This window comes from Schistocerca cancellata, chromosome 4 (genome assembly GCF_023864275.1).
Source record: "Schistocerca cancellata isolate TAMUIC-IGC-003103 chromosome 4, iqSchCanc2.1, whole genome shotgun sequence".
In the NCBI taxonomy this organism is placed as follows: domain Eukaryota; kingdom Metazoa; phylum Arthropoda; class Insecta; order Orthoptera; family Acrididae; genus Schistocerca; species Schistocerca cancellata.
The window spans coordinates 862,559,430-862,582,847 of NC_064629.1; the positions used below are offsets into that span (position 1 = coordinate 862,559,430).

Sequence of the window (23,418 nt, forward strand, 5' to 3'; positions counted from 1 at the left end):
TCCCTGGTCCATGAGCTCAATTGAGGCTGTCACACAAGGGGGAGAATGAATGTTTGTACACCGTTGGTCTTCTGAGACACATCAGTGGCGTGATTGGGAACATTGACAATTGTAAGGATAGCTATCAGTGGAAGCTTCTTCTTCTTCTGCTCTTTCATCACAGCTGTTATAAATGTTTCGTGGAACCACTGAGAGAATATTTCTCTGCCCATCCACACTTTCTTCTGGGCAGCCTATTGCACTGATAATGTATTTCTGATGCTGTGTTGAAAACAGAGTGGATGTTGAGATTTCTCAGTCACCACGAGTGGAAGATGACAACTGCGATCTCAAGTACAATACAAAATAAGTTAATGCACAGTTTTTGTTGTTTGTACCCAATAGCTTACTTCCTGGCTAATATTTTTGAAGGAAGCATCTTGTAAAAGAGGCTGCTTCCATTAGCACTGTACAAAGCACCATCAGTTAAATCTCCTACTTCTGTTACCTCCTGTACCTTCTTTGCAAATTCTTCCGCATCTTTTTCGTTAGCCGAGTTACTTTCCCCAGTGACTGTCGACTGCCACATCCCATGTCACATGTTCCAGTTTGGTAGCCAACAAACACTTGCAGCAAACAAGTTACTGCCACTATGTTATTTGTCAAGTGCAACTGTTTTTTTTTTCTTTTATTATAGGGCCACTTACTGGTAGTCCTTTACTGCATAGTTGTATGAATGGTCTATAAACAGCTTCGTCCAGTTCTCCATCATCACAGCTTTCCATTTTCCCAGCTCACTCTCCATTTGCATTAAGTACTGTCAAATAACATCTTTCTTTCTGATGTCATAAGCAGTTGTTCTTTGAACATTGTACTCAGCAGCAATGACTTTCTGTGAAGAACCTTGGCTCCATTTACCTAAAATAGTGAATTTCTGCTTGAGGTCTAGCATAATGTGTTTCCGTTTAAAGGCACGGTGCTGAATTTTAAAGACGGCCACAATTTCAAAACATGTATACCACTGTTTAACCCTGTAATTAACTAACAACATTTTTGAGCTTGGTCATTTTCCACTTGAGCAACTATGGAATGGATTACTGAGACAATGGATTACTGAGGACCGGATTGGTTAAAGTTTAGTGTATACATGGTTGATATTAGCATTGACATAACCATATGGTTGAAAATCCTTTAATAGGAGAAATGAATTGTTACCTGAATCAAACAGTAGAAAGTCAAGGATGCAGTAACAAAAACAATTATGAAAAGGATAAATTGCTATTTACCATATAGAGGCAATATTGAGGCACAAAGAAGACTGCTATACTTTTAAGCTTTCAGCCAAAAGGCCTTAAAAAAAAAAGGAAGCAGAAAAAACATACACATTTACACAATCATAACGGACACACAAGACCACTGTCACTGGCCACTGAGGTAGTATGCTTTCAGCGGCCAGCAACAGCGACCATGGTCAACTGTAATAATAGTGCTTGTGGGAAGGCGTGTGTCTTTTCTACTTCTGAAGAAGGCCTTTTGGCTGAAAGCTTAAAAGAATAGCAGTCTTTTCTTTATGTCTGCCTGCGACTCAACATTTCCTCTACATGGTGAATTTAACTGTATATACTTTTCATTATATATTTGTAACCTGATGTATTTAACTTCAGACGGAACTGAGTGTAAGTACATCTGCATGCTTGGCACATATTTTCTGATACTTTGTGCCAACTGTAGATAATTTCACGAGTTTCTTTGCAATCTCAAACTCATTTTAATACATTCAAAATTAGGCACATTTTTTACATTTCTGGAGATTAGCTGCTACTTGTTCCTATAAATACCTCTTGGGCCTTGTCTTTACTTCTATGTCTTGCATGTATGTATCACGTTTATGTGATCTCTTTCCCAGTTATCAAAAAGTGTAAATATCTTCAAGATTTTCCTTCCGAGTACTAACACTTAATACTCCAGCATGTCCACCTATGATGCTTTCTTCTTATTTATGTGAATATCTCAAGCTACAGGTAGCCCATGTTCCATTACATTTAGCACAAAATGTAATTCCTGTTCACTTTCAGCTACCACTACTGCATTATCAATTAATCATACTGTGCTAATTTTCTGCCCCTGATAAACAATAACAGTTCTTTACTTCCCTCATTCCCTTTTCAAAGAAATCTGTCAATACTAATTATTCTAACTCACTCTGAATGGACAGATCTTTGGGAAATCTAAGACGTGGTATTTCCAGATTGCATTTTTGATCACAGCTACAACTTATAGTGCAACAATAAACTCTGAAATATGACCTCATTTGCGTTTTGAATGTGCTCTTACAATTCATTTACACAATTGTTTTGCAGTGTGTTTACACATGTCACTCACTTGGCAGCACTGCAGTAGTGAAGTTACATAAGAAATGTGGGAATTTCTTGACTCATTATCTTGGACCCCAGTAAAACCTAAAAAATAACCAGTACTTCAGCAGCAATGAGCAATGCTGGTGCATAGCAGTAGCAGTCAACGCAGGCCACGATTCTGCTTTTGCTGCTGGAGTACTAGTTATTCCTCATGGTTTAATGTACCTGTTAATACGTATCAATAAAACAGATCTTCCGCTAGAGTAACCTTGGACCATTCTATTGAATAGGCATGTAACATTCCTCTTAAAAAATCATTTTCTTCATAACAGAAAATGAACTGAAGCTTTCTGTCAACAATGGGCATTACATGAAACATGATGAAAAGTGAAAGATGTGGTCACTCCAGCTACATGTCGAAAAACGAAATTGAAAATATCTGCTGAAACACCAGAGGAAATGCCCCTGACAAATCACTACTGCTCTGGAAATGTCGCTTTATAAAACGTGTACATATTGTGGTAACAGATGAATTAATAATTGTGCCTTACACCCCTCCAATGAAAAAATAGAGTACTAAACTAAACTTGCTAAACGTAAAGTAATCATTAACTCAAAGGTTGATTTGAACACTCCAGTGTTTTGCTAGGAATGGTTATATTGGAGGCAGTATACACTTGCCAAAACTGTCAAGGAGACTGGCTTACCCAATCAGCTACAATAAGACCAACAGTTTTATGCAGATTCATATGATGGAGTGAGTACTGGCATTTTTCATATACACTAAGTATTGCCAAGAACATTTATCCGCTCATCATTACATAGGTTGTTTCAAAAATACTTTTACAGGCTTTGAGGACAGGTCCCTTACACCAAAACAAAGAAAAAAATTCACATACACACCTCTGAAAACCCTACGGTCTCAAGTTAACTAAATTTTACAATTTAGGTGACTGGAGCTGCTCAACACACACTCATAATACATGCTTGAAATGCTCTCCTCTTGGTTCTAAACATATATGCACTCACTGAATCACAGACTGTTGCACACTCCCAAATACTCCCTGATGGTTTCGAATGGTTTTGCTGGCTTCCATGACACGCCAATGAAAAGTTTCTGTATTCATGTGGTCTACTGCATAAACTAATTGGTTAAGGTTCCCCAGAGATAAAATTAAAAGGACTGAGGCTGGGGGTTTGTGCAGGCCATGGAACTGGTCTTCCTCTACCCTTCCATCTGTCATGGCAGGTACCAGCCAGTGCATCTCCAATACTGAGACTGAAATATATTGGAGCTCCATGATGCATAAACCATATTTTTCTTGTTATTTGCAGTGGCACCTCTTCTAGTAGGTACCTGAGGGTGTTCTGAATAAAGTAGCTGTAGACAGCACCCTTAAGACAATTCCGGTCAACACAGTCTTAAACTGATGGTGATGTCTAGCCTGTAGCATGAGGACTATGACCAGATCATACGAGTATGTGTTGGTACTGGAAATTTGTTACACCTTCTCTTCCTAACTTTGTCTTGTCTGTAAACACAACTGAAGTGACAAACAATAGATTGAGAGATTGTGCAACAAACCATCAGCAAAAGTTCTCCAATGGTGGGTGATCGGCACTTATAAGGTCCTGCATACGACTCCACATAAAAAGCATGTCTGCCTGCTCAAAAAATGTATGTAATGGACACATTGGAAACAGATGAATAACAAATATAAACAAGTCTCCCCAGCAACATGCCATCCAAGACACAATGCGTCAAGTGGGTGTATATGTAAATGAAGTAGTTGGGTTGTACCTGGGAAGTCATTGAACGTCAACTTTCATTAATAACTTGAAAACAAAAGATTTTTGGACATATGTTTATATGATTTTTTTTCTTGTTTTGGTGGAAGAAACCTGTCCCAAATAACAATGTCTTCGAAGTTTCTAAATCACATGTAAATGTTTCACCCCTACTGACACGAAAACCTGTGGGCACCCATGGAAGCAAGAGTATTCCACCTTTCTCTCTATTCTCATGCGATGAATACTGTATGTCTGAATTCTAAATATGATGTATAACCAGTGCCTCACCTGACTGCAATAACCAGTGGTGGACTCCTTATGTTTTCTGCTGACAGATTTCGTGACTTGATGAGAAATGTGTCACAATCTCCGTATAGCAGCTACTTGAACAGTACCACTATGAGATTTTGCACCCATATGAAGGAGCCACCATGTCTACTTATTTACTAGCAAAAAGAGAGGAAGTATTTCTTCCTAGCATTATTTTGTCGCACCCTGGATTTCTATGTGTCTGTATGAGCCTCCTCCTTCTCTGTTTCCTGCAGCAAAATAAATCTATTGCTTAAGTGAATTTTGAATTTTCTAACAAAATGTTCCCCTATCTGCTCCTTGCTTGTCACATTTTCCTAGGAAGTCTATCTGTTTTTCCCCTTCAACTGCCATGATTCAAAATTGGCATTTAGTAAAGCTGCCTGAAGGGCAAAAACCTTTGACTCTCATTCCTTTATTTTCCTGTCTTTCTGGCATACTCTACAATTCCGTGGAAAAGCTTCATTGAGCACACTGTTTTCTTCTCACTGCAATTTCCCCAGTGAAACCACAACCTACAATTTTCGTAAAATGCACCCTCTTTAAGTAATCTGCAGCAACATCTACACTTTTCACATATGCCTGATTGATTTTATAAAACTTAAGCACTAGATACCACGTAAGAAAAACAACAGGTGTAATGAAATAAAAATTTATGTTCCTCCTTTTGTAAGATTCTCCCGCATAAAATTAGGTCTAAATTTACTTTCTACATTGATTTACTTTATTTAACACAATACTAAAATTTACACTAATGTAACTACACTTACATTCTATTTGTAACAACAAGTAATGTTTTAAAGTACCTTCTAATCTTTTATTTATCTATTCATGTCAGTAGAATTCGTAGCAATCTCATGCACATAGAGATGCCAACACTCACTCGATTTCAGTGTTTGATAAATTAATGGCGGACAACTCTTCAGACTGTATTTCTAACATTTTCATCATACAAAGTGGTAACACCAAAGTGAACACACTAATAGTTAAATGTTATATGCAGTTAGAATTTTTATGAAGATAACTATGAAAGAGTAAGAAATAAAGAAAAATATTCACCTTTGTTTACAACAGTTAATTAAACAAGCACAATTAGAATGTTTCTTTTCCTGTGACTGTTCTGCAAATGTTGCTCTCTGAGACATCTACATATTGTGGCAAAATAGGAATTAATAATTGTCCCTATACATCCCTCTAATGAAAAAAATACAGTATTTAACTAAATTTGTCAAATGTAAAGTAATCACCAGCTCTAAGGCTGGTTTGAACACTCCATTGTTTTGCTAGGAATCGTCATGGTGGAGGCAGTATACATTAACTTGCTCTGTCTAGGAGACCAGCTCAACCAATCAGCTACAATAGGACCCATAGTTTTATGTACACTCCTGGAAATTGAAATAAGAACACCGTGAATTCATTGTCCCAGGAAGGGGAAACTTTATTGACACATTCCTGGGGTCAGATACATCACATGATCACACTGACAGAACCACAGGCACATAGACACAGGCAACAGAGCATGCACAATGTCGGCACTAGTACAGTGTATATCCACCTTTCGCAGCAATGCAGGCTGCTATTCTCCCATGGAGACGATCGTAGAGATGCTGGATGTAGTCCTGTGGAACGGCTTGCCATGCCATTTCCACCTGGCGCCTCAGTTGGACCAGCGTTCGTGCTGGACGTGCAGACCGCGTGAGACGGCACTTCATCCAGTCCCAAACATGCTCAATGGGGGGACAGATCCGGAGATATTGCTGGCCAGGGTAGTTGACTTACACCTTGTAGAGCACGTTGGGTGGCACGGGATACATGCGGACGTGCATTGTCCTGTTGGAACAGCAAGTTCCCTTGCCGGTCTAGGAATGGTTGAACGATGGGTTCGATGACGGTTTGGATGTACCGTGCACCATTCAGTGTCCCCTCGATGATCACCAGTGGTGTACGGCCAGTGTAGGAGATCGCTCCCCACACCATGATGCCGGGTGTTGGCCCTGTGTGCCTCGGTCGTATGCAGTCCCGATTGTGGCGCTCACCTGCACGGTGCCAAACATGCATACGACCATCATTGGCACCAAGGCAGAAGCGACTCTCATAGCTGAAGACGACACGTCTCCATTCGTCCCTCCATTCACGCCTGTCGCGACACCACTGGAGGCGGGCTGCACGATGTTGGGGCGTGAGCGGAAGACGGCCTAACGGTGTGCAGGACCGTAGCCCAGCTTCATGGAGACGGTTGCGAATGGTCCTCGCCGATACCCCAGGAGCAACAGTGTCCCTAATTTGCTGGGAAGTGGCGGTGCGGTCCCCTACGGCACTGCGTAGGATCCTACGGTCTTGGCGTGCATCTGTGCGTCGCTGCGGTCAGGTCCCAGGTCGACGGGCAAGTGCACCTTCCGCCGACCACTGGCGACAACATCGATGTACTGTGGAGACCTCACGCCCCACGTGTTGAGCAATTCGGCGGTACGTCCACCCGGCCTCCCGCATGCCCACTATACGCCCTCGCTCAAAGTCCGTCAACTGCACATACGGTTCACGTCCACGCTGTCGCGGCATGCTACCAGTGTTAAAGACTGCGATGGAGCTCCGTATGCCACGGCAAACTGGCTGACACTGACGGCGGCGGTGCACAAATGCTGCGCAGCTAGCGCCATTCGACGGCCAACACCGCGGTTCCTGGTGTGTCCGCTGTGCCGTGCGTGTGATCATTGCTTGTACAGCCCTCTCGCAGTGTCCGGAGCAAGTATGGTGGGTCTGACACACCGGTGTCAATGTGTTCTTTTTTCCATTTCCAGGAGTGTATATTTGTATAATGGCGTGACTGCTGGCATTTTTCATAAACATGAAGCACTGTCACATTTGTAAGCAACATTAAGAACCCAAGAAAATCATACAACCTATGTTGGACTTAAAATTAAAACCTTTACATCACTAATTTAACTCTTAATAAGATACTGAGTCACAGAATAGCTGTGCCAACACTGGAAAAGTTACAGTAATTAGTTAATGATTGCTAAAATAATTATGGTACCTTTCCGGCTGAAGAATTCACGAGAATGTTTGCCAGAGAAGATTATACGCCTTGGAATCGGTCCCAAAAGCTCTATAATATGTGCCAGGTGGTCTTCATCACGGGTATAGTCATCTCCAGAGTGCGGCTCGAACAGATAATCCCCTGTTGCTAACTCAAATGCCTGAAAAATAGTAAGCAGTAACTCATTAGTTTCCCAACTATTTGAGACACAAGAAAAAAATTGTCAGTATCTGCCGAACAACAGACTTTAAACAGAATGAGTTTGCTTTGGCAGCAAAGACAAGACCTGTTACAATTCGGCCACACTTGATTACAATTTTTTACAAGGGTACCGTATTTACTCGAATCTAAGCCGCACTTTTTTTCCGGTTTTTGTAATCCAAAAAACCGCCTGCGGCTTAGAATCGAGTGCAAAGCAAGCGGAAGTTCTGAAAAATGTTGGTAGGTGCCGCCACAACTAACTTCTGCCGTCGAATATATGTAGCGCCACACAAGCATGCTTTGTGGGCACAAAGATAAATTACTGGCGCCAAAACCTTTTTTTTTTTTTCTCTCCGTCTCGAGTTTCGACCACTGCATTTTCATACATTGTCCAAAGAAGTAAATACAAATTCCGTATTGTTCATCTTCGAATGTAGCAGAATTTCAATGTACTACGAAAATCCGACTGGCAAGACTGTTAGGGATGTTTGTCAATATGGCCAACTCTACCTTCCGAGTTTTTTCCTACCCGTGAGAAGAGATGGTTGCTAATAGGAACCTGATGAAATGTGAATCACATGCAGTATTCTCTTCACCATAAGAATAATACGAAAATAAACTTTTGCCATGTATTCTTTCGTGTTTGCTGCTCTCATTTAAATCCTGTCTGCCTAATAAACTACGAAACTAGAGTGAAACAACAGCAAACGCGGAAGAATATACGTATCGTGTCATGTTTATATTCGTATTATTCTTATGCCTAATAGTGATATAGTCAGAAATGAAGCACGGCAACTGACTAGATTTTAAATGTAAGATGACTAATTTCTGTGCAGAATTTGATGTACTAAAGAAGCGGCCGCAAAGATTTTCAAACGGAGAAAAATTTGCGCCTAACTCTCGTTCAGAACATGTTCTATCATACGCAGTCTATTATTTGGTTCTTGTTGATCAAAGAAAGCAGCAGTGTAAGTAACAACAAACTGCAGTCTCTTGCCATAATCAATGTTAACTTCCTGAAATTTATTTCTTCCTTCAACACATTCGCCCTGTATATTCAGACACTTATTCCATCTCTTTACAAGTCCTTCATAGCCAGTCCATGTATAACCTCTTCGGCTATGACATCATCATTTTCAAAATGTTGGCCACCCAAATGATATTTTAGGCACCAAACAGATGAAAGTCACCGGGGCCTAAGTTGGGACTGTAAGGTGGATGTTACAAGCATTCCCAATAAAATGTATGTAACAGCTCATGCATTTGTTTTGCTGTGCAAGGGAGGGCATAATCATACAGAGGAATTACTCTAGGCAGGTCATTTGCAGTGAATGACCTCTCAGAGTTCTCGTAGAGTGGAGCAATATGACACAGCAGTCACGGTCTTACCATGAAGCTGAAATGTCATCGGTATGACCCCTTGTATGTCTCAAAACACTTTGAGCATAAACTTGCAGCCTGGTGGAATGGACTTAACTTTTTTTACTGTTGGAGAGATGGAATGTTTCCATTCCATGGATGATCATAGGGTTTCTAGTTGAAGTGATGAAACCAAGACTCATTTTCTGTAATAATTTGTGCCATGAAGTCCTCTCCCTCCTCAACATACTGAACAAGATGCTCCAAAGACAGACCCATTCTATTCATTTTGTGTTTCTCAGTTAACATGCAGAGCACCCACTGTGCACAAACTTAATGAAACATCAAATGCTCATGCACGATGATGTAAGCAGCTACCTGTGAGCAGCCCATAGCATGTAGTGTATCACTGATTGCCACACGCTAGTCATTACAAATTATCTGTTCCACACAGGCACTGTAGTTTAAGTTCCCACAACTGCAGAACAACCAGGATGCTCCCACTCTCTTATGCATAATTTAAACACAGTATCAGGTAAACTGACATTTGTGACTTATTTATTGACTTACCCTCATACCTACCAATTTGATTTCAATTTAATTCAATTTGTTAGGTTCAGTGGTACCATATGAGTCAAATGTATTTGGTCATGGAAAACTTACTATGTAATTCACAGAAAGCCAATAAGAAAGTTTAAAAACATAAAATATTTACAATAGTGTGTAAAACAAATAGTATGTTACAGAGCAAGATTCTAAAGTGCTCTAAGTGCTGTACATAATAAAAGGTGTACGGCACAAAGGAGGCTTTTGACTTAGATTTCAAAATCTAGGTTTTATCACTCAAATACTTCAGTTCTGCTGCAAGCCTACTGACAACAAAGCCTGCTGAATAGTGTACAGCAAATGTCTGTGCAATGGTTCACAAGTTTTATCAAAGAGGGAACCTCTTTTCCAATTAGTCAGTGGTGACTGTGGCAGTTTCCTTTGAATGAGTCCGTATTAACCTTAAACCAAGCGAAGGAAACACGTTTACAGGGATGGCAAAGTTGGAATTCCCAAATTTTATGACGACAAAATATCACTTGTGCATGAGTTCTGTGTTGGAAACAATGTGCACTATATTTTATTACAGTTAAACTTCAACCTGTTTTCTGTAAGCCATGTGCTGATTGTTCCAGTATCTTATTTCCTAAATAATTTACATAACATTACCTGTATTTGCCAGTGACATGTGTGTCATTTATATTTAGGAAATTTGTAGTGAGGACTATGGGACCAACCTGCTAAGGTCATCAGTCCCTAGGCTTACACACTACTTAAAGTAACTTATGCTAAGGACAACACACACACACACACACACACACACACACACACACACACACACACACACACACCCATGCCCGAGGGAGAACTCGAACCTCCAACAGGGGGAGCCGTGTGAACCGTGACAAGACACCTCAGATCGCACGGCTACCAAGCGCGGCTTTATATATATAACGTTTTTGAATCACCTGCCTTGTCTGGTAGTAGTTCATAAGTACACACATTCTGTCAAAAAAAGTGAAACATTTAATCGGTATACACAGTCTGGCAAAAAAAAGTGAAGCACCAATAAGATATGGGTAGAATCAATGAACTTTGTATGCATATGCACCATTAGCATACATGCAAGTGATTAAAGTTGAAATTCTCTGTGACACTTAGAACAACCACCAGAGTGCGTTAGTGTTGTTCATGTTTAGCGTGGGTCTGGTACGATAAATAAGGGGCGTGAACAGTGTCAAATGATGAGCGATCCTGCCGTTGACTAAAGCAAGACAGCGTTATCAGGACCTGACAGTCTGAAAGTGGTCTCATTGTGGGTTATGCCTGGCTGGGCAAATAATCTAATATGCAGATATGGCAGGCATTCATATGTGACAGTAGCCCATTGTTGGGCTGCACAGGATCACAAGGCCAGCCATACTCACTGTTGAGATTCCTGTCGACTACATCTGAGTGCCACAAGGGAGGATCACCACACTTTGCACCAAGGACATTGTAACCATTTCCAATATTCACCTGCTATTTCAGAACTAGTAATTGATATCTGCAACTTTTTGTGTCATCCCACAAATTTGCTCAAAGACTAGCAACAGCGGACTAGGGAATTACAGATTAACACCACAACACAAATGGCTATTTGGAGTGGTGCCATGACCAGGAAGCATGGACTCCTGACAAATGGTGTTGCACTGTGTTCAGTGATGAATTGCAGTTCTGCATTACCCTGGACAACAGTCATCACTGACTATAGTGACAACCTGTGGAGAGGTCGCATTCTTCCAATGTTTTGGAGAGGCACCGTGGTATTACTTCTGGTGCCAGTGCGGGGAGCTATCGGGTAGCACTTCAGGTCACAGCTGGTAGTGATCACAGGAACACTGACAGCATATTGGTACATCATGATGTTTCTGAGTCCTTACGGATTACCTTGTATGATGGCATGGTTTTGTTTTGTTTTAGGGTGCAAAAACAGCTGGGGTCATATGCACCCAAGTCAAAAGATCATGTAGACAGAGAGGAGTTAAAAAACGACTATACATCAATCCCTATTGACGTAAGAGAAAACAGCTAAAAACAGGTACGTGGAGAAAGGGCTTCAAAAGACACCAGACAGAAATGGAGGTCCAAAACCAAAAATTAAATGGCCTTCGGCATATTGCTTTGTCCGATAAAAAATAAAACGTGGTTGACAGCCCGTGCATCATTTGCTAAAATGGCTAGTAACTCAGACGGCAAGTCCAAGTGGAAACATAAACAGTTAAAAAAAAATGGGCATTCCGTCAGGAAATGGCAGACAGTTAAAACTTGGGTGCAATGCGTACAAAGTGGTGGGAAGAGTGCCACTTATCAAATGACAATGGCTAAACAGGCACTGCCCAATATGCAACCAAGTTAAAATGACTTCATCCCAAGGGGAGGGCTGAGAGGAAGTCGTCCGAGCCACTGGGAGAGGCTTAATAGTCCAGAGCTTATTCTCACAAAGGGAGGACCAATGGTGATGCCAAAGGGACACCACCTCTTGACAGACGGCAACACAAGAGATCACTGGAGAGAATAAAGGAACTAGTGGGTTGAAGAGCAAGGACTGCAGCCTTGGCAGCAGCATCAGCAGCCTCGTTTCCTGGCTGACCAACATCACTCGGAACCCACATTAATATCACAGTGGCACCACCAAGAGTGAGCAAGTGACAGTTTTCCTGGACCCATTGCACTAAGGGATGGGCAATGTACACTGCACACAGACTTTGGAGGGCGCTGAGAGAGTCTGAGCATAGGAAACAACTGTAAAGTCCATGTCACCGGATGTATTCCGTGGCCTGACACAGGGCAAAGAGCTCGGCTGTAAATACTAAGCAGTGTGCCAGAAGCCAATATCAAAAGACGTGGGCATCAATGACGAAGGCACACCCGACACCACAGTCAGTCCGAGGGCCATCAGTGTACACAAAGGTACTATCGCGAAGTTCCATGTGAAGGTCATGAAACTGAAGGCGATAGAGCGAGGCTGGAGTAGTTTCCTTAGGAAGCGAATCAAGGCCAAAGGTAACATGGGCCACTTCATGAAACCAAGGTGGTGAAGGGTTCACATCCACCAGGAAAGTTGCAGTAGCATGCCGTTAAGCCACGGGAGCAAGTGCCGAAAGTGGATTCCAGGAGGTAACAGAAAAGAGGGACGCACGCAGGAATCATCGAAGGAGGAGGCATAGGATGGGTGGCCACACATGGCAGACAAACAGAATGCATACCTGCTGAGGAGGAAGTCACGGCGGTAGGACAGTGGGAGTTCAGTAGCTTCAGCATACAGACTCTCAACGGGGCTAGTGTAAAAGGCTCCAGTGGCCAAACTAGTTTCGAACAGACGAGGGACCAGTACAAACGGAGGAGGGTGGTTTGATCTGTACCCCAGGAAGTACCATTGAGGGTACATAGGACATTGAGGAACTGCGTACAGCAGGCTGCCAGGTAGGACACATCGGAGGGCCAAGAGTGTTTCCTATCAGCATGAGCCCCAGGAATTTCATAGTTTCAACGGATGGAAGACCAACAGGCCCAAGATGTAAAGATGGTGGGAGAAACCAATTGCGCCACCAGAAATTCATACAGATGGTTTTGTCAGTGAACAAATGAAAGCCATTGTCGATGCTCCAGGAGTAAAGACGATCAAAGACATTGCTGAAGACACCTCTCAGTGAGACAGGTCCATGGAGAACTGCAATAGATGGCAAAATTGTCAACAAAAAGGGAGCCAGAGATGCCCGGCAGGAGACAGGCCATCATAGGGTTAATGGTGATAGCAAAGAGGATGATGCTCATGACAGACCCCTGAGTCACACCAGTTTCCTGCATAAAGGTGTCAAGGTGTCTGACAAGGCAGAACCTACACAAATCTTGAAAACTCAGTCATAAAAAAATTCCTGGAGGAAACAGGGCAGGCGGCCACGGAAGCCCCATGTGTAAAGAGTTCGGAGGATGTCAGTTCTCCAGCAGGTGTCGTAGGCCTTCTCCAAATTGAAAAACACGACCACAGTCTGGAATTTCTGCAGAAAACCATTCATGACATGGGTGTACAAAGTAATGAGATGGTCAACTACAGAATGGCACACTCGAAATCCACACTGTGCTGTCATTAGTAAATTGTGAGACTCTAGCCACCATACCATGATGACACTGTGGTCCCAATTTTCAACAGGAAAATGATCATCCACACACAGCATGGGTCTCCTCAAACTGTCTGCACGACACTGAGGTACTCCCACAGTGAGCAAGAGCTCGAGATCTGTCCCCAATAGAATATTGAGAGACCAGCTCAGACGTCGATTCCATCCCAGAGCCGGTATTCAGGATACTGAGGACCATTCACAACAGCTGTGGGCCAGCTTCCATCAGGAGAGGATACAATGGCTTTACGATGCCATTTCCAACCAAATTTGTGCACACAGGCATGCCAGAAGGGGTGCAATGTCATGCTGATAAGTGTCTCTCATACTGTCAAGTGATTTGTAAAGTAACATTACGTACCCTCTCAACTGGTGAAGTTTCACTTCATTTAATTTCATTTTCTCTTTTACATGCTTCATATTTCGTATCAAGCAATGCATATTAAGAAGAGCAAAGGATCCAGAACAGACTCATGTCAGATTCAAAATTCTTCATTGTTGATGGTAGAGGATAAACTGTCAATTTTCTTTCTAGTTAAAACTAATCATTGTTCAATTTTCATTCTCCATAATAGTAAAAATTTTGTAGACATAAATTTCACAACATTCGCAACACAATTTCGTATTACAGATATTTTTGTAACTTTTAATAACAAAATGTCCACAGATTTATGCAATTCTCCACACTTACCAGTTGAGATTTTACGACTGGCACTCTAATGTCAAAATGAGCACACATAGATTTTGATAATGGTGTGATGTGATAGACCCTCCCAGGGGCACCACCTTATCGTAGGCACCTTCAGTGCCGGGTGGGAGGGTTTGCGCACTCTGACGAAGTCGAGAGCTGTGCCGGTGGTAGCGTAGCTACTGACAAGGTCACCCAAGTTGAATTGGTCTCGATGCAGGAGTCAGACAAAGTGTGTGTCCCACAACATAGGGCGGGGGGGTCTCTATACGAAGCCAACCCTCCTAGAAGGGATACTGGGAGACTATCACGCTAGATTTAGGAGGAACAGATCCACAGTGGATCAGATATTTTTATTAAGAAGAGAAGTTTTATGAGTGTGACAAGCAACTACATCAGTTGTACATTGATTTTAAGCAAGCGTATGACAGCCTACGCAGGAAGAAAATTATACAGATCATGAAAGAATTTAGAATCCCACTAAAACTGGTCAATTTAACAGAAATGACAATGAAAGCAACAGTGTGTAAAGTAAGAATAGAGCAAGAACTGTCTGGTGAATTCCAAGTACAGAGAGGGCTACGACAGGGAGATGTGATCTCTACAATGCTATTTAATTTAGTTTTAGAAAAGGTGATGCGGCACATGCCGATAAACCCAGGAGGAACAATACTCAATCGGCAAGTTCTAGTGGTTGCATATGCAGATGACATAGCATTAATGGCAAGGAATGTAAGGGCACTAAAGGGGAACTATGACACATTAGAGGAAGCAGCAAGAGAACTGGGTTTAGAAGAAAACATAAACAAAACGAAGTGTATGGTGATGGGGTAGCCCAATATAAATGGCCAAAAGAATTCAACAGTAATGAATGTGAAAGAATATGAAAGAGTGAAAACACGTAAATATCTAGGTTCTGTAATAATGGAGGACAATAAAGTAGCAGTAGATATTCAAGAAAGGATAGCGAGTGGAAATCGTTGCTATTTTGCAACACTTTTTGGACAGACGGATATTATTGTTAAAATTAAGCAGGGAAGAATAAGATGGGCAGGACATGTACAGAGAATGCCAGAAAGTCAGAGTGTCAAGAAAGTTTTCATGGGAAAATCTGACAGGAGAAGGAGAAGAGGCAGACCCAGGAGAAGGTGGCTGGACGATATGGAAGAATATCTAAAGGCGATGGGAATAAGAAATTGGAGGAGGAAGGGGGGAGGGTGGGGGGCAATGGACAGAGAAGAATGGAGGCAGGTGATACAAGATGCCAAGGTTCTTCAAGAACCAACCAAGAAGAAGAAGAAGAAGAAGAAGTGATGTGATAGAAATAGTGTGTGTGAGATGCAGGGGATAAAGAGAAGCTATTTGTGAACTGAGTGTCCAGAAACCGGTGAAAACTGCTGATTCAAACAAGTGTAACAAAGGGAACTTTTTGACTTCTGGGCCTAGAAACAATTAACAAACAGTTGGTGAGACTTGTTTAATTTTAGTGTGCAGTTGTCATTAGTGTCTCTCAGAAATGGAGAAATTTAGTTGAACTGCTAGTGAACATGTGAGTAATGCACTGCATGGATGTGGTCATCCTAAGCAATATATTGTGCAACTAACAACTGTAGCAGTGACTACTACTACTACTACTACTACTACTACTACTACTACTACTACGAGGTGCATTCAAGTTCTAAGGCCTCCGATGTTTTTTCTCCGGACTGGAAAGAGATAGAAACATGCGCATTGTTTTAAAATGAGGCCGCGTTCATTGTCAATATGTCCCAGAGATGGCAGCACCGTACGGCAGATGGAATTTTACCGCCAGCGGTGAGAATGAGAACTGTTTTAAATACTTAAAATGGCGACGTTTTCCTTACTTGAACAGCGTGCAATCATTCGTTTTCTGAATTTGCGTGGTGTGAAACCAATTGAAATTCTTCGACAGTTGAAGGAGACATTTGGTGATGGAGTTATGGATGTGTCAAAAGTGCGTTCGTGGGTACGACAGTTTAATGAAGGCAGAACATTGTGTGACAACAAACCGAAACAACCTCGGGCTCGCACAAGCCAGTCTGACGACATGATCGAGAAAGTGGAGAGAATTGTTTTGGGGGATTGCTGAATGACTGTTGAACAGATCGCCTCCAGAGTTGGCATTTCTGTGGGTTCTGTGCACACAATCCTGCATGATGACCTGAAAATGCGAAAAGTGTCATCCAGGTGCGTGCCACGAATGCTGACAGACGACCACATGGCTGCCCGTGTGGCATGTTGCCAAGCAATGTTGACGCGCAACGACAGCATGAATGGGACTTGCTTTTCGTCGGTTGTGACAATGGATGAGACGTGGATGCCATTTTTCAATCCAGAAACAAAGCGCCAGTCAGCTCAATGGAAGCACACAGATTCACCGCCACCAAAAAAATTTCGGGTAACAGCCAGTGCTGAGAAAATGATGGTGTCCATGTTCTGGGACAGCGAGGGCGTAATCCTTACCCATTGCGTTCCAAAGGGCACTACGGTAACAGGTGCATCCTACGAAAATGTTTTGAAGAACAAATTCCTTCCTGCACTGCAACAAAAACGTCCGGGAAGGGCTGCGCGTGTGCTGTTTCACCAAGAGAACGCACCCGCACATCGAGCTAACATTACGCAACAGTTTCTTCGTGATAACAACTTTGGAGTGATTCCTCATGCTCCCTACTCACCTGACCTGGCTCCTAATGACTTTTGGATTTTTCCAACAATGAAAGACACTCTCCGTGGCCGCACATTCACCAGCCGTGCTGCTATTGCCTCAGCGATTTTCCAGTGGTCAAAACAGACTCCTAAAGAAGCCTTCACCGCTGCCATGGAATCATGGCGTCAGCGTTGTGAAAAATGTGTACATCTGCAGGGCGATTACGTCGAGAAGTAACGCCAGTTTCATCGATTTTGGGTGAGTAGTTAATTAGAAAAAAAATCAGAGGTCTTAGAACTTGAATGCACCTCATACTACGACGGCGAGCACCACCACCACCACCACCACCACAGAGTGACATGGCGCAATTGTTTGCACACTGGACTCACATTCGGGAGGATGATGGTTCAAACTCATGTCCAGCCATCTTGATTTAGGTTTTCCATGATTTCCCTAAATCTCTTCAGGCAAATGCCAGGATGGTTCCTTTGAAAGGGCACAGCCAACTTCCTTCCCCATCCTTCCCTAATTTGATGGGACCGATGACCTTGCTGTTTAGTCCCGTCCCCCAAATCCACCAACCACTCCACCCATCTACCCACCATCACCAGTAATAGCAGTAGTATTCAGCTGTGGATCATGTCACGGTTTGACATGGTGAAAAAATGCTTACACACTTACAGCTCGAATTTGACAAAGATGGGACAATTGGAACATTCCCTGGAATTCATCATCATGATCTTCAAATGCTGAGTTCCTTAGGGATGACACCACAGTAACAGAATAAAAATGTTCTGCAGTAATAGTCACACACTCCACAACTTTCATGATGCACTCTATAGGTGTCACAAGTCTTAGAAGGTCATTGCTTTATAGTAGGAATAACCCTGGCATTTGCCTGAAGTAATTTAGGAAAACCACACAAATCTAAATCAGGATGAGCAGGTGGAGATTACAGCCCCTATCCTCATGAATAAAAAAGCCAATCCTTTTAAAAGAGTACAACCTCATTTGGTTTACCCCTAGTCTACAATACAGTTTTGCAAAGAATTATAAACCTTGCGTTACAATGTCCATTCATTTCTCAATACTAATCACCACATAAAATACACATATTATATTCCACAATGTATCCACACCCATTATCAGCTGACATCAGGATTATGGCAATAATGTTTGGTTTCCATTTTTTGTGCTGCAGTTTCCCACTTGCTTGCCTGAAAAATTGAGTCTGCACCCCATCATGGAGTTCAGTGCTGAAGAAGATGCAAGTGTTTCACAGTATATCGCATAATATATTGTACAATTCTGTAAACCTGGCTCTTCAGCACACAATACATGTACTTTCATTTCAGAGCTAATCATCATCATCGTCGTCGTCGTCATCGATCATCCATCATTCATCATCATCATGATACTGTAGTGAGCTTAGAATATTTTGACAGTGGCACATAACAACAGAAATTGTGCGATCAAGTCATAACACAGCTTGTTTCATCACCTTCACAATAGTGTCAAAATAATGTGTCCTCCAAGAGAACATTTACTTGACTCCACTGTGGGACTTATAGGAAGCAGCATTTTGTTCTACGAATTTCCAAGACTTGTGACACCTATAGAGCGCATCATGAAAGTTGTGGACTGTGTCACTATTACTGCAGACCATTTGTATTCTGTTACTGTGGTGTCATACCCAAGGAACTCAGCATTTGAAGATCGTGATGATGAATTGCAGGGGATGATCCACCTCAGCACATACTAACCCTATCAAAACATCTAGTATGTGTATATCAGTTCCATGTTATCTAACAAACTGTGTGGCCTCTGCAAAAGTAACCAGTGCCATCTACTTCAGGTGAAATATTGGAGGCATTTAAAATCTTTGCTAAGCCAAAACCTCAAAGCTTTGCACACAAGTAATGGACCAACAAGCTTTTAGGAGAACAGCTGATATTCTGGCTGATCCGTACACACACACACACACACACACACACACACACACACACACACACACGCGAATTAAGAATGTACCCACAATTATTTTACGTTCACTCCATCTTTTCATCACTCACAGCTGTAAGTACTTATCATCGCGCAACTCTCTCTCTCTCTCTCTCTCTCTCTCTCTCTCTCTCTCTCTCTCTCTCTCCCCCCCTCTCCCTCTACCTCCTCCCCCCCTCCCTACCCCTTCTCTCTCTCCATTATCAGCTAGCCTCTGGCAGGTGAATATCTTTACTGACCACAACCACAACCACAACCACAACCACAACCACACCCACAGGAGCTTTTCATGTACGAAAAATCAACCAACATTCTTTCAGCAAAGAACATTATGTAGGCAATATTATATGGGATAGGATCAAAACAGCACAGAGGATCCTGAAGGACTCTGATGCCTGTTGCAACCAAGGTCAATTCTATTAAATTTTTGACAGATGTACTGGAGCACTTTTATGATGAAAGAAGCAACTACTGGTCCTTTATTGTAAATACTGCTGCTACACAAGGCAGGCCTTGTCCCATGCATCACCTCTCAGTGACTTTTGGTCTGACAGAGTCTAGCACCATATATTCAATACACAGGCTCTTTGCTATAGCACATCTATAGGCAAAGCTACGAATATTCAGAAGCTGGCTCTCACAAGGAGAGGACGCCTACTCGTCATCGCCGAATTCGACCAAATTCGTGGTACATTCAGGGTGTGGTGAGACATGAAAGACCCCAAGTAGGAACTTCAGATGGCCAAGCATTTACGAAATAAAAGAAACTCTGATACCAATCAATCATCATGTGCACCTCATCAATTGTCCCTGTGACAATGTGTTTAGGAAGTGGTGTTTGGCTCAGTGGTAAGACAACAGATTCGTATTGAAAGGGTCACGGGTTCGACTCTGCCCAGCAGCAAATATTTTTGTGCTCCTTGGCAATGCATACACTACTGACATCACAATTAACAATATCATATGGGTTATGTTGTTCTTCTATGAGCAAAACGTTGTCATGGGATGTCAGTCTTTAAAACAAGCACATTTTCTTGCAAACTTGGAGTTGTGAATGATCCATAAGGTGCAAACACAAATGATCATATACAGTGAGTTTAATTTGACCTCAGTGGTGCTGTCGGCACAAACAACACCAGCCCCAACGATGCCAGCCTGAATGGTGAGCAGCTATATGAAGGCCACTACAAGACAATAGATCATCCATTACCATACATTCAGGTTCCATGTACATACTGTACTACTGATTGTACACTGTGCTACGAGTACTGAACTCCCTCTCATAGATACTCGCTCTGGACATGGTTATTTTCACACTTATTATGACCGTACTTTGAACTGGTATCACTGTCAGTGTTGTGAACTTTGCTGTTGATGTGTGCCTTAATCGTTAGAGAATGTCTTGTTGTACTAATTTAAAACATTTAATAGACAGTTCTAGCCAGGTAACTCATTCATCTGCTCACTCTTGACCGGGTAACATGAATATTGTGAGATAAAGTGTGCGAATGTTCTGGGAAATATCTCAATCATTGCAGACAAAACAAATCAAATATGTTGGACAAAAGTGAAAATCGTAACTGCCTGGAATGTCGGTAGATAAAGAACAGGAGCCACACGGTAATAGCCTCCACAGCGATGCATCGAAGCGACAATTGAAGATGGTGCTGGATTTGTGTTTACGGCATTTGAAAGAAGAGAATCTGATCACATCAGATAGTTCCACAGTAATAACCAAAGAACACATTCAAATAGCAAATAAAATACACCAGAAAATACTAGACATTTTATTCGAATATACATTTACGTGCGATGAGGAGTTGATTCGGTTTGATGATGTTGCCGAAGAATGTGAATATGCAGGCGTGAAGGGTGGCATTTCGTCAGGTGATGACAACGAATCCGATGACAAAAAAATGAAATAAGATCCAGAATCCGTTCCACTGGATTACAAAATAATGGCAGTTAATCTTACAAAAACATATCCAAAGTGGAAGTGGAAGAGTCTGCAAACAAAATGTGCATCTCGCTTGAAGCATATGTAGGATTCGAAAACTTGGGAAGAACATATTTAACACAGTGGAACTCAGAATGACAAATATTACACAATTGATTCCTGGATGTATGATAGCTTCTTAGAAGCATGGAGCTGTAACCAGCAAGTCACAACTAGAAACTTCCAACAATGGGCACTTGCTGCTGTGAGACACTTTTCAGATTGGAATTCAAAGCGTCAGTAACGTGGGTCAAAGGGCTTAAATGAAGGCATAAAATCCGACAGAGAAAGTTACAAAATTTGTACTGGAAAGAGCAACTGCTGTTATTGAGGAAACCCTTGGTGTGGCAGAGAATTTTTGTCACCAGTCTCAAGCTCTTATCCACAACTATGAAAAGAACTTTGTTATCAACACCGATCAGACAGGTAAGTCAACATTTTATTTGTCTACGGCAATCACCATACACTTTGCACTGTCACATATACTAGATTTACATCTGTATCTTCTCTTTCCAGGCTGCCAGTATCAGTTGAAATATGACTGAACCCTAGAACACATAGGGTCAAAAGTGGCATGCATGAAACGAAAGGATATGAATAAAGTAACACCAGCACAATATGCTATGGGCCTTTCAGGAACACTATTGCCACATGTTGACACACCCCTACAGGAGATTACCGATTCGTTTGGACCAAGGGTTAAAAAATCAGTAGATGCGTATGTAAATACACAAACGTTACCATCACTTCTTCAAAATCTGGTAAACTGACAACAGACTTGTAAAAAAAAGAAAAAAAAATTAACTGATGTGACGAAGCCCTACGTGCAAGAGAATAAATGTTTTCTGTTGACTGACTTGTGGGAAGGACAAACAAAGCCACAATAATACATCGAACTGTTCCAAGATGAAGACGGATTGCCAACGTGCAGTATCAAACTAATTCCCCCAAATGTACGCCACTAATGCAACCCTGTGATGTATATTTTTATCATCAGGTGAAAAATCTAATTAAAAAATGTCAAAACTGCACTTACCTCATCGAGACAGAAGAAGAAATCACTTCCTGAGAAGCTTGCATCAAGCTACATTCCATTATACATCACAAGCTATCCTCGCATGTATTCAGCGACATGCTGCTATAGGCGTGGTTCGCTGCTGTACTGCGCGATGAAAGAAGCTGTTTTTAGAATGTCAATCAAGTTTGTTTTTCTATGGAGACATTAAAAAAACCATATCAGTGTAAAAAGACGGCACTTATAATGAGTGCAAGATGTGGTCAAAATTACTGCTTCCCCTGTTTCTTTGATGAATATCACCCCAGTACATGTAATTGATCAATTGCAGAAGAATGGAAGTATCGATTTACATACACAACATTCCTGTGTACATGTTAACTACAATCCCTTTTTAAATGTTTACAGTCCCGCATTTCATTCTATGCCTATACTTTTTGTGCTTATACAAATTAATAAAATAACTTATATGATGTAGCAGTTAATTGTGATGTCAGTAGTGTACGCATTGCCAAGCAGCACAAAAATATTTGCCGCCGGGCAGAGTTGAACCTGCGATCTTTTCAATGCAAATCTGATCTTTTACCACTGAGCCAAACACCGCTTCTGAAACACACTGTCACAGGGATAATTGATAAGGTGCACATGGTGATAGATCCATATCAAAATTCATTTTATTTCCTAAATGCTTGGCCATCTAGAGTTTCCACTTGGGGCACTTTCTTGTCTCACCACGCCCTACACGTACCACAAAGTTGGATAAATTAGGCGATGATGGGTAGACGTCCTCTCCTTGTCAGTTGTCCACACGGAGCCTCACAATACGAAAGCTCCCTAGCACACCTTGAATATGCCTGATTACAGACAAACTATAGCTCGGAGAGTGTGTTTCTAAAATAAGAGTTACTGCACTGAAGCTGTGTAGAACTAGGCAGGTTATTCATATATGAAGGTCAACTTGAGTTTTGGATATCAAGCAACTGCACGGCAATTCCCAATCTCTTTCTAGCCAGTGTTGAGATGGAATCAGGCTAAAGGAAAATACAAAAGGTGTTAATGACAGGCTCAAATATGATACAATAGTTGGGGATCACATGAAGGTAATTACACCTATGCAGACTGAAAGAAAAGTGGACTCAGCAAAGGAGTCTTTCACACACATACTCCACATCTATACACGGACAAGTGTTACACTAGCCACTAAACCTGACACTACAACTTACCCCCCTGAAATTTCAGACCTCTGTTTCACCAAACTCAGGGTGCGGCACGATGTGTCAGCGTTTTCACAATCCATTCAACTGCTATCTG

General features: G+C 41.9%; 1 protein-coding gene across 2 annotated transcripts in view; it reads right to left on the bottom strand.

Annotated features, from left to right (window-relative positions):
• The window catches only part of LOC126184992 (SRSF protein kinase 3), a 380,865-nt gene that overhangs the window by 6,138 nt on the left and 351,309 nt on the right, over positions 1 to 23,418 (bottom strand). For both annotated transcript variants that reach the window (XM_049927704.1, XM_049927703.1), the window contains exon 12: positions 7,471 to 7,633. In XM_049927704.1, the coding sequence (XP_049783661.1) occupies positions 7,471 to 7,633 (163 nt within the window). The remainder of the gene's footprint in view (positions 1 to 7,470; positions 7,634 to 23,418) is intronic.